This window comes from Gymnoscopelus microlampas (assembly GCF_963454915.1).
Source record: "Gymnoscopelus microlampas genome assembly, chromosome: 23".
Lineage (NCBI taxonomy): Eukaryota > Metazoa > Chordata > Actinopteri > Myctophiformes > Myctophidae > Gymnoscopelus > Gymnoscopelus microlampas.
This window is the reverse complement of record NC_139960.1, coordinates 30,111,924-30,124,423: the sequence shown is the minus strand read 5'-3', so window position 1 is coordinate 30,124,423 and position 12,500 is coordinate 30,111,924. Positions and strand designations below refer to the sequence as shown.

The window sequence follows — 12,500 nt, the reverse complement described above, 5'->3', positions numbered from 1 at the left end:
GTGTGTTTGTGTGTGTGTGTGTGTGTGTGTGTGTGTGTGTGTGTGTGTGTGTGTGTGTGTGTGTGTGTGTGGGGGGGGGGGGGGGGTCCCCTGGTTTCAGGGGTGTACCTTAAATGGCCATGAAATCCTACACTGATTGTGTAGTTTATTTTCCAGTTCAGGTTAAAAACTACAGCTATAGGATATCATGGCAGGTTAATAAGCAACATAGATAATTCAGCTAATAATGGGTGTGTTAAATGTATCTGTGTCCAGAGACATGGGTGTGCCAAAGTGCAAGCATAGACAGGGTTCAACAGTAGTGTCAATACACCTAAATCTAACATAACCCATTATTAATTTGATTAGCTGCAGCTGTGTTGCTTACATCACGGTGTACTATAAGGTCAGTCTTATGCAGGCTTTACCCGCCTGTAGTTTTCAACCTGACCTAGAAAACGAACTACAAAATCAGCCAAGGATTTCATTGCCCTTTAATAACACATGACGTGATGAGAGGGGCCCAGTGGAGAACCACAATGTTCCTCTTGCATCCAAGACAAGTTTCTAATTAGACGTTTTTTTCCCCAGCCTCCAGCAGCACTAGGCCGGTGTAGTTGCACCACCCACCCTCAGTTTTTTGGTAAATTACTTTGGTAGTTACCACAGGAAAACACAGCAACCGCTAATGCAAAATTAATAGGAGTCACCGGGGCAATTGCGACGCGTTTCATAACTCTTGTTTCTAATCGCTTTTAATCACCATACATCAACAACGCCACTTGGCTTCGTGCTAAATGAGGATGCTTTCACCCTTCTGACTCCTGTTCGTTTAACGGTAGTGGTGCTTGAGTTATGATTCAACTACAGGCCCCGATTCTCAGCATGCTAAATGACACGTCGCCCCTTTGGCGGTTTTGCAGAAAACTTAAGGCAGTGCGGGGGTTTCCACTTGGACATGTGTCGACCATGAGCTCAGTGCCAAAATAAAGTGTTCTAGCAGAAAATGACATGGGGACGAGCAGTTAGCGAAAAGTGGATGACACGCGCCACAGGTCGTTAGCCGGAATGGAACCCGTTGCATTACGGCAGGAGCGCCCCGTTCTGTCGAGAACGGGGCGCTGTGTTCGGCTGTCATTCTCGAAAACACACCTGCCGCGGCGAGATGGCAATCAAACCCAGAAAGCCTGTGGACTCGTTAACGATGAAGGGGAAATTAATCGTAAACCACTAACATACCTAATTAAGCAATTTCTCTTTCGCTTAATCAAGTCCTCTGAACACAAGAGGACGCCCTTTCAACTTTGACACAGCAGACTCAGCGGATATTTTGGGGCGGTGTCATTACACTTATTTCGTCATCCGTCATCAATCATCCCGTTTCTGTTATTCATCAGAATCCCCCCACCCCCGACTACCACGACTCCCATGACGGATGCCTGTCAGGGGAATTGAACCGTTGTTGTGCCAGAAGCGGTTAATTAGAGGTGACGGGAACAAGCACGTCAATTCCAGCTTCCTCCTGGTTAAGTGTGTCAAGGACACAAACACACACACACACTCGCTGGTGAGTTGGCAATAGGGTACAAGTGACACGCTAACTGCCACAGCACTGACTCATGCTACGCGTGCGTGTATGTGTGTGTCACACAGAAGATGGTTGCGGACTGCATGTGAAGACATGGACGCTGTTTGCCCTTGTGACATATAAACGTACGCACAGCCATTGTAAAATCTTTGATGAAAAATATTAAAAATATATACTGTAAAAGCCATTTTTGGATTAATGTTCTTATTTTGTTCTGTAATGTGTGATTTTAGCATAGACTGTACTGCTAATTTATTTAAATCCCAAACACGGAATAGGCCATGCTGCATTGGTGCCTGTGCACTGTAAAAACAGTATACAGTGGCTGACTTGTCACTCAAATCCAGTGATTGGCCAATCAGAATCAAGCATTCAACCAAGCCGTGTAATAGGGTCACTCATTAGTGCTTCATACTTGTGCATTTTGATGTTTAATAGGATACATTATATGCCTTTACATTGCACAGGCTTTTATTTTGACATTTAGAAAATACTGTAAGAAATAGGTATTCCAGTGTGTGTTCTGTACATGGGGTCATTTGTAAGGGTAGTGGAGGCAGGCTGGCATGCTGAAAGTGTTTCCATGTTCGTATGAATGGAAGTTTTGGTTGTTGTTTATGTTTGGGTACCTGGCTGATAAGGGCAGAGGCCCTTATGGTGTGTTTGTTCTTTCAAGTGCCCTGCAGGTGCAGGACAAACAACAGGTTCTTTGGTACTGTATGATGGACAAAGTCAAAACTCAAACCGAGCTACACATGGATGAGATGGAAAATTCTCCCTTTGATGTGATGGATGAACTTCTCTCAAAAAGCCTCTGTGCTCTTTTATGTTGAAGTGCCACTGAAAATGTCCTGTTGTGTGGATTTTCGGGAGGCACCATTGGGGGGATGCATGATAAAGCACGGAGGTTTGCGCAAGGAATACCTGTTTTATTTTGTATTTGTGAGTATATACAATTAAGATGTATCAAATGTATATGGCAACCTCTGAGGATGGTGAATATTGTGTCTATATTATACTGTCAATGTGTGTGTGTGTGTGTGTGTGTGTGTGTGTGTGTGTGTGTGTGTGTGTGTGTGTGTGTGTGTGTGTGTGTGTGTGTGTGTGTGTGTGTGTGTGTGTATATATACTAGGGGTTCTGGACACTATATATATATATATATATAGTGCATAGTGTCCAGAACCCCACACATCACACACACATCACTGTTGACCATAAAAAAAGAAAAAAGAAAAAGAAAATAAAGGAAAATGGCCATCCCTAATATAGGTGGCCTGTGTGTTTCTGCAAAACTATAAATACATACAGTATATATGCTACTGTGTATGGACTGTTGCTACTGGAACCGGTTCTCTGTGTTTGTCTGGGTGAATTCTTGTGTTGAGATGTGTATCTATAGTAGGAGTGTGTGTGTGTGTGTGTGTGTGTGTGTGTGTGTGTGTGTGTGTGTGTGTGTGTGTGTGTGTGTGTGTGTGTGTGTGTGTGTGTGTGTGTGTGTGTGTGTGTGTGTGTGTGCGCGCGCGTGTGTGTGTGTGTGTGTGTGAGAGCACGTGTGTGTGTCTGTGCATGCATCTAGGTGCATGACTGTTTGTTTGCAGCAGCAGGCCAACTGAACAGGACCTGCCTCTGCTGGCATGTGTTGACGTGTGTGTGAGTGTGTGTATGTATATACACGTGTGTATACGTGTCAATGTGTGTGTTTGTATGTGTGTGTGCGCCAAGGTGTGATTGTGTACCTGCTGCAACGTGACAAGCCTGCTGCCACTGGGACAGCGACCTCCTACGTCTGCTAGTATGTGCGTGCGTGCTTGTGTGTGCTTGTGTGTGTGTGTGTGTGTGTGTGTGTGTGTGTGTGTGTGTGTGTGTGTGTGTGTGTGTGTGTGTACCTGCTGTAGCATGACGGCTTGCTGCTGCTGGAGCAACGCCTGAAGCTGCTGGGGCGACAGGACTTGCTGCTGGAGAATCTGCTGCATTTGCTGAGGAGTTATCACCTGGGGACTCATCATGGCCACCGACACTGGAACCTGGAGACAAGGACAGCAATGGAGAGAGAGAAGGAGGGAGGGAGGGAGGCAGAGAGAGAGAGAGAGAGAGAGAGAGAGAGAGAGAGAGAGAGAGAGAGAGAGTCTCCAGTGCGGGAGGTAGGAAGTGACATGGGGAGAGGGGTGAGGATAGGAGAGACATGGAAGCGTGAGAGATAGAGGAAGACCGAGAGAGAGAGAGAGAGAGAGAGAGAGAGAGAGAGAGAGAAAGACAGACAAACAGGGAGGTATGGAAGGAAGGAAGGAAGAGGGAGAGAGGTGGGGGGAGTGCAAGGTATCTCCACAGAGATACGTGGAGAGGGTGACACGAGTGAGGGAGAGGTGCGAAGAATGCAGAGGAATGGAGGAATAAAAATAGGAAGGCACAGAGGATGTTGGGAGAGAGGGGGGGCGGGGGGAGGGTTGAGGCGGATGGATGGACGGACGAACGAACAGATGGATGGAGGGAGGGACGGCGGAGCAAAAAAAAAAAGGGGAAAAAAGAGAGAACCAGGAAAGGCGAAAGTGAGCGTGGGAGGAATTGATAGACGGAGGGGAGAGGAGAAAAGGAGAGCAATAGAAAAAGAGAAAAAGAGAGAGAGAGAGAGAGAGAGAGAGAGAAAACACAGCGTCAGAGACACGCGTCAAGGCCTGGTGGCATGGTGGTGGCGGGCTCCGCTGGGAGCGTGGTAATTGGTGACCGAGGGCTAGCAGAGTGGTAGAGCAGGCCTCCTGTGGCCCCGGCTCACTGTAGCCTCCTGCAGGAGACGGTTGAAGGGCAGATGGGTGCCAGTGTTTTTTTTTAGGTCCTTGTTTTATTTTTTACCGCCCAGATTCCCAGACAAGAGTGAAGGATTCCAAAATACATAGACCTTATTTAGAAGGACCCCCCCTGAAAACGGCTGCCACGCCCCTGGGCACAGCAGTGGCGTGCACAGACATTTTGAGGGGCAGGTGCTCAAGTAAATTATACTTTTTTTTGTTTACTTGGTCTGCTCTTTTTTCCCTCTACACCTATACCTCTTTGCCAAAAATAGCCGATCTACAAGCCTACAACGCCTCGCAGCGCGAGGCGTTGTGGGCTTGTAGATCGGCTATTTTTGGCTAAAGTTCTCCTCAGAAAAGGGATGCTAGGTTTCGAGTGGTTATGGTAAAAAGAAAAATCATATCACATAAAGATTTGGCGGACCCCCTGTAGTAACTCTGAGGACCCCCTAGGGGTCCCGGACCCCCTGTTGAAGACCCCTGCTGTAAACTGGTCAAGAGGGCAAAGGGCAGGTGCTCTAGTGCCACCTAGAGTCTATCTGTGCACGTCCCTGGGGCACAGACACAGAAACACCCTAATGCACGCACGCACACACACACGCACGCACGCACGCACGGTGGACGGAACACGGGAACATGCTGGCCCGTTGATTGGAGCGAGCGCTTATGAAGTGGGCGTACTTACAATCAGCATGGTAGAGAGAGAGAGAAAGAGAGAGACTGCTCTCCCCACCACGGTGACAAAGGAGGAAGAGAGGAAAAGATGGGAGCATCGCGCAATTCTGTTTATGAAGGAAGCTTTTTTTTCTCCCTTCCTTTCACAGTTGAGTTTTCTTTTTTATTTATTTTTTTCTCTATTTATTTTTTTCTCCGTTGCTCTCAAAAAGGAGCCAGAGGCACAATTCTCGCCCGTTCTCCGCCAACAAGCAATTTTTAAAAATGTACGTTTTTTATATTTTTTTGGTGATAACAATCATTAAAAATGAGAGCTGTCAAAACCATAGTAGAAGAACATTGCCAAAACAAAACAAAGACACATTATACTGCAGCCAAATGCTTATACTGCAGCCTAACCCTAAGGCCAGGACAGGCAAGCAACTTCAGAAAACCTGCAGATCGATAGGAGAGATAGGCTCCCTCTCTCATTGTTTTGGTATTTTGATTGTGTGTGCACATCCCACGGTAACAGGGGAGAGGCTGAGTAGCGTTTATAGACGCAGATGCAATATCTCCTCACTGTTTGCTTTTTGTTTTGACTTCCCAGCGAGTTTGGAAAGCAAGATGGCTGAAAGCGTTAGATATTATGGTGGACTGAGATTCACCTGCTGTGGAGAGTGGGAAATGTTTTCTTACAATGAATCCATGTGGCACCGATTTTATGATATCCACTGGCATGCCGTTTTCCCACAATTTGATTACGGGAAAAAGACGCAACGGCTTCCACTCAATAAGTAGTCTTGCGATGCCAGATGGTCGGAGATCTCCACCTAACGATAGGCAAATGCAAGGTACTAGCTAGAGGCGCATTTGTCCTGAGCTGCTGACCAACCTACGTCGTCACCTACTGCTTTGGAAACCAATCACGTCACCATCCCAGTATGGAGGACCCTCTTAAAGACTTTGGATTGGTTCTGCAATGTTGGTTTTCTTTTTTTTTCTTTCTCTCTTTCTCTAACTTTATAATTGTTTCGACACAGTTTAACAACAAAAGCTGTGAGATTGTTCTCAGTCTCTAGGTCTCTAGTGTTTAGAGACTGACTTGTGACTCAGGGAGAGATTGCCTGTTAGCACGGTCAAATACATTATTTTCATTGAAACGGGGACGCAGCACTAGAGCGGTGTGTTTACACAAACAAATACCAAAGGGACAGTCACAGAGATAAAAAAAACGGTTCCTTTTTCCCTAGAAGGCCTCTCCTATAAAATGGAATGGGCTACAGCTTCACATCTCGTGCGAGGGAAACGCAACAAAAAACGGACAGGACCAGAGGCACTGGAGCGAGTCCACAGAGGTCCTTCGGCAGCATTTTGCAGCGACAGGCGGGCTTGGGATTTGGGATGATCTGCATGGAAGTCCCCTCCATGCCGCCAATTGTGTCAGCGTTTAGCATGGAGCTGGCGTTGACATTGGCTAGCCTTGTGCCTGATTTAGATGTATGCAGCTGCACGCGGGTGTCACACACGAAAATAGCAGATCTACAAGCTCATAATGTTTGAAGATTGGCTGTTTTCAGTGCATGAAACGTGCGCAACTAAGTATAAATCAGGCATCAGACAGGGTGTCATGGGGCCAGTAAGACATTCCTGTCCTCATCGCCGCCTAATCAAGCTGCCTTGATTACTTTCCGTGCCATGTCTCTACTTCCTCACCGACCTCCTCCTCCTCCATCCCTCCCCGTCTTCTCTCTCTCTCTCTCTCTCTCTCTATCAGGCCATGACATGTCCTTGTTTAGCGCTCTTCTCTCCTCGACGCCCACCAGCACCTCTGTGCCACCCACACACACACACACACACACACACACACGCACACACGCACACAAGCACACACGCACACCTCTCCTCCCCCCGTACCCACCTCGCTCCCTCCCCCCCGCAGGTTCTCTCTTCCCCCTCTTTGATTAGCCGAGACATTTGCATGGTCACTACACATTTTTCATTTTAGAAGTCATTATGCATTAGTGGCTCCTGATCGCCCGCCTTGACTAATCCTGATGAACTGAGAATCACAGCTGAAGGTCAGCCTTCAGCCCGGCCCCAGCTCACACATTCATATTCATATTCAAACAAATCCTGCCTTCCCATTGTTCATTAGGCTCTGAGAGGGAAGAAGGTGGGGTGGGTGGGAGACTATCCAAAGCCTGAATTTATACTTGGTAGCATGCGGTCTCGCGCACCTACATATAAATCAGGCTTACGGTGGAAGGGAAGGAGGAGACTGGGTAAGGATGTTGTGGCACATCTCTTTTTCATCCGTCCATCCGTCTGCCAAAAAAAACCACACACACACACAAAACACACACACAAAACCCAGAAGATGCGCCGAGGAGGAGGACGCAATAAAAGGCGAGGCTGCTCGCCAAACAAAAGGTGGCAAATCAAACAGTCCTCTGTGTAATTATGCAAATGCGGTTGCTTACACCTTCAGTGTTATTAACCCTTGAAGGTGCATCGGTGGGGTAAGTAATTACCCCTGCAGTCACCCCTCGGTTTTGCGTCAGGGCGACCGTGACAATGGAGACGAGCGTGGGGGGGCGGGGGATGTGGTGAGCATTAAGGGCATTAATTGGATGCTTGATTTTGATTTTAAGTTCACCAAAAAAAGGGAAAGCAATCATGTGCAACGAAATGTAAACACAAACTCCATAAGCGCGACTGGGCGCAGCAGTGACACTATAATGGCCTAAAAAGTGCATTGTGAGTTACATCCAAGATTACTTTTTTCTGTCAATGTGGTCAACATTATAAGCGTTCACTGGCCGGTTACCAGCAGATGAACAATGATGTGTTTTCTACAGCTCGTGTGATAAACCTGAACAGCCTTCCCAAAACGGACGGGGAGTAAAAAAACAAAATAAAATTGCAGTAAATGAAGTCAGGAAGTGGCTTTTGCGCTTTCATTAGCTTTTTAGCCGGGTGATGGGTGATAATCATCTTCATTTCACCGCTGCTCCAAACAAAGACAGAGAGAGAGAGAGAGAGAGAGAGAGAGAGAGGCAAGAACACCAGGCTTCAGCCCCGGTCCATTGTGCAGAGCGGGCACACAATGCTAATTCCCACATTTAACGGCATGCTTTTTCTGCTTGACGTATCAGAGGCGCCGCCGAGATGAAAGCGGATAAGTAATTGCTCTCGAGGTCCTTATTCTTCACTGACAACCCATAAATTTAATTTTACACACACGTTCATTTACATTTTCGAGTATATGACATGATAATTGCGGGAATATAACACCTCCATTCTGTGGGATGCCGCGCGGCGGGGTTTGATTGACGCGTGCGGTGAATTGAAAGGAACAGGGGGCTGAATTGCCTCTCTCTCTCTCTCCCGGAATGATTTCGCCCCGTGAAGGGACAAAATTAATGAGCATTTACTGGACGACGGTGGCGATGGCGTAAACATCCTGCACACCACATGAATAGACTCTCACTCACCATCACTCTCTCTCTCTCTCTCTCACCGAGGATCATAGAACATAGAGCATGATATCCAATAAGACAGGCTGCAGTTACACTGTAATCCAAAAGGCCGTATTACCAATAATGTAACACAGAACAAAAAAAGGGGGGGGGGGGGGGGCGGGGGTGTTAATGGGATTTCCTAAATCATTTGAAATTAGCTACATTCAGGGCAGACCCACAGGGGACCGTGAAACACTTAAACCCTATATACTTAGTTGACCGGGGTCCTGCAAGGCTGTATACTTGGTCCACTTACTGTATGTACTTCTTTCAGTACAAAAGACCATACTTGAAATCCACTTCATCGTCGGACCCTCCCTATTTTGTTCATTTCTCCTTGGCATGGACATTCAGAAAGTTCCCAACGGATCTTCAAACAATGCAATTATTGCCTGCATTATTCTGTATGAAAAGTGAGGGGGAAATTTCATCCAAATCGCAGGAGCCTGCTTAACAGCTTGAACCCGTGTTTGTTTAGGACATGCTGGAGGGTACAGGAACTACAGTGTGTGTTAACCACGTGAAAAGCAACGTATGAAACCAATGTGACCTTTCAGTACGTTCCAACTAAGAACTCTCTTGGCGGTATTAAATACCGGACAGATGCGTCAAGAGGAAGTCCAGCGACGGCAGAGGCCCAGTGACGGAGCGTGAACTTTGAAGCCAAGGTGTTTTGCTCCCAACGCTGGAGTGCAGAACAAAGGACCTTTAAATGGGCTCCTGATGTGAAAACACTGACGGAGGCCGTCGCCGGAACAAGCAGGATCATTACTCTGCTCTCGTCAGCGGTGGCAGCCTGTTACAGCCTCTTCACAACGCCTCGGCAAAGGTCAACGCACCGAGTGGGCTCAGGCTCATCTCCTCTTCCTGGCAGAGTGCAAGTGCACAGGTCTCTCATAATTGCTTTGATTTGACTGGGCACGCAAACTTTAAAATAGAGAACGCTGCACGCTTCATCTTTTTTTCCTTTTTTTCTTTAACACTGCTACAAACGCTGCGTACACATCCTAGATCGACTGCCGGTTCAGTAGCGTGCTCAAAGGCACCTTGGCTATGCTAGAGTTGGCACCGGTCTGAGGATTCGTACCAGCGGCCTTTTGGTTACGGCGTCTGCTTCTTTAGCTCATGGCTATCACCAACCTTCCCTCTGCTGTCCGCTGGCGAACGCAGCTGTCCGGACCAGTGGACAAATGCGCTTTTGGCAATTACATCCACTCTGCTGTAGGGTGCTTTATCGCCACGACAATGGGTTTTTACAAGTGGAATCAAATTACCTAACGGGGGAGATAGCCAGTGTATCAGAGCTCAAACTTAAACAATTAAGGGGACGCAGACAGAGACGCGGAACTCATTTGATTCCATTTCCTTCCGAACAATTCACTTAGCGGTAATAAGCGGGAGGGGAAGTCGCCGATTAGGTGTCGGTCATAAACATCGTGAGGGGGCCAGGGAACGTAACTGGCTACCATCGACCACCGCGGTGTATCGGGGTGGCAGCGGCGGGCGAGTGGGCCTGAGCGGTGCTTCAGATACTGTTAAGATAAAAGCAATGAGGAATGGCGAGGGCTCTCCGTGGTAATTACTGTAGATCCATGGCAGCCAGAGAGTCACTGTTAATTAAAGAGCTGGGTCCATTTTATCCAGGAGAGAGAGGGAGAGAGAGAGAGAGAGAGAGAGAGAGAAAGAGAGAGAGAGAGAGAGAGAGAGAGAGAGAGAGAGAGAGAGAGAGAAACAGGAGAAAGAAAGAAAGAAAGAAAGAAAGAAAGAAAGAAAGAAAGAAAGAAAGAAAGAAAGAAAGAAAGAAAGAAAGAAAGAAAGAAAGAAAGAAAGAAAGAAGAAAAGGAAAGAAAAGAAAAGAAAAGAAAAGAGAAGAAAAGAGAAATGGAGGGAAAGAGAGGGGGGAGGCACTACAATCACTTCAAGCACTAATTCATCTCAATCCTGTTGGCCTCCCTGGGGGCCACAGGGCCCCAAACTCCAGACCGCCTATTTGGAGCTGGTGGACTTCTGCCCTCTCCACTCCCTTTCAGCTGACATTGCTCATTTACTAGCCAATTACTGCCAATGGTGGCCACTCTGTTATTGATAGCAGGGCCCCTCCACTCAAAGACCACCAGCGCTACGAGGAAACTAGCCCAGTGAGAGTGCTCGGAAGTTTGAAAGTCTCGCTTGGTGTGAAAAGTATCACTCCGCCGTGCACAGTTGCTGACACGCATGGACACATGCACGCATGCACAGTCCCACGCAGGCAAAAAGTCATGACTACGTTTATAATGGAGGGGATGAATAAAGGGGAAAAGAATATATAATGGCTAAATAGGAGCATGTGCTTACTCCGTCACACAAGATTGGCAAAATCCTATCAAAATGGACACGCACACGCACGCAGACAGGCGTCCCCTTGCACGCGCAAGAAGAAAAGAATAAAAATGCTGTCATGTATTCAGATTAGGGAGATCGATGCTGTAGATTGTCAAACGCAGCGCTAAGTAGATTACCGAATGTTTTCCCAAATCAATTTTCGCTGGCAGATTGGCGGCGGCACGCGGGATGTGCAATCTATCATAACATGAAGAGCCATCACGCAAAAGCTTTTAATGAAAAGGGCCCGAGGAGACCGCAATGCGCTTGTAACCATTTCCATATTGATTGGCGGGACCTCCTCACAGTCATTGATTAAGTAGATGAATCTCGTACAGGTACGACGGACGTGACTCTGCTGTTGTGTACCGTACAGCACTATCACCGCAATACACAATCGATTTCCTTTTTTCCCGTCAAACTAGTTTCCTTCGACACCGACGCTTCCCAGCAGGAGTGCGCAACTCCAACCGAGCATGGGAGAGCAGCGGAGCGAGAGAGCTCAAAGAGGGAGGGAAAAATGTAAAGAAAGGAGGGAAGCGGAAAAAAGAGCGGGAGCGAGAGAGTGGAGAGAAAAGGAAGCGGAGGGCGAGCGACAGAGGAGAGTGAGAGAGGGGCAGACTTTCCCTCTGATGTTGCAGGTAATACGGCCCTGCACTGGATCAGCCTCTTCATCAATTGACACACAGTAAATTACAAGTGCTTCAAGCACCTCAGTGAATTATAGTTCATCACTTGGAAAGCCTTCTCTCTCTCTCTCTCCCCCCTCCCCTGTATACCCCCAACCCACCCACCCACCCACCCCCACACACACACACACACACACACACACACACACACACACACACACACACACACACACACACACACACACACACACACACACACACACACACACACACACACACACACACACACACACACAATCATCACCCGCGGCTGCTGCACAGGGGCGCGGGCCTATCAGATCTGCCGGTAAGGATCCAATTAACACCCTGGTCGGAATCATCTGATTGCATGTGTAAGGGCTGGTAGAACTCGTTTATTGCACCCATGTATCTTCTGTCACGAGGTAAATTTGTTGCCGCTACATCAAAGGTCTGAGCTACTTTTTTTTTCTTTTTAATCCAACTTCATCCTTTTCCTCCCTCCCTCTCACTCACTCACACGCACACACAACATACACACACGCACTCACACACAATGTCGTTTTCACCACTCTGCTCGATTTCCTCCTTACAACCCACACCCCCCCGCCACCCCCCAACCAAACTCGGTTACCTCGCCTTGGGGTTGCATTTCAACTTCTTTTGCATCACAATGACGAACCCGACGCTCGAGCCCTTGCAATTTAGCAATCTCGTCCTGTAGGTGTTGCAAATGCAGGGGGTTGGGGTAGGGAGAGAGACATACAGAGGGAGAGAGAGAGAGAGAGAGAGAGAGAGGGAGAGAGCGATAGAGAAAGAGAGAAAGAGAGAGAGAAGGGGAGGAGAGAAAGATCTTGTTTTCTGGTTACAAAAGCAGTAACCAAGGGTGTTTGACTAAAAATGTGCTGACAGTCTTTTTTTCTCCTCTTTTCTCTCTCTCGCTCTTTCTCAGAGTCAACA

At 47.6% G+C, this 12,500-nt stretch overlaps 1 protein-coding gene across 2 annotated transcripts in view; it reads right to left on the bottom strand.

The window, feature by feature from the left end:
* Positions 1-12,500, bottom strand: part of foxp2 (forkhead box P2) — a 163,001-nt gene that overhangs the window by 47,244 nt on the left and 103,257 nt on the right. For both annotated transcript variants that reach the window (XM_084050229.1, XM_084050228.1), the window contains exon 6: positions 3,455-3,592. In XM_084050229.1, the coding sequence (XP_083906355.1) occupies positions 3,455-3,592 (138 nt within the window). The remainder of the gene's footprint in view (positions 1-3,454; positions 3,593-12,500) is intronic.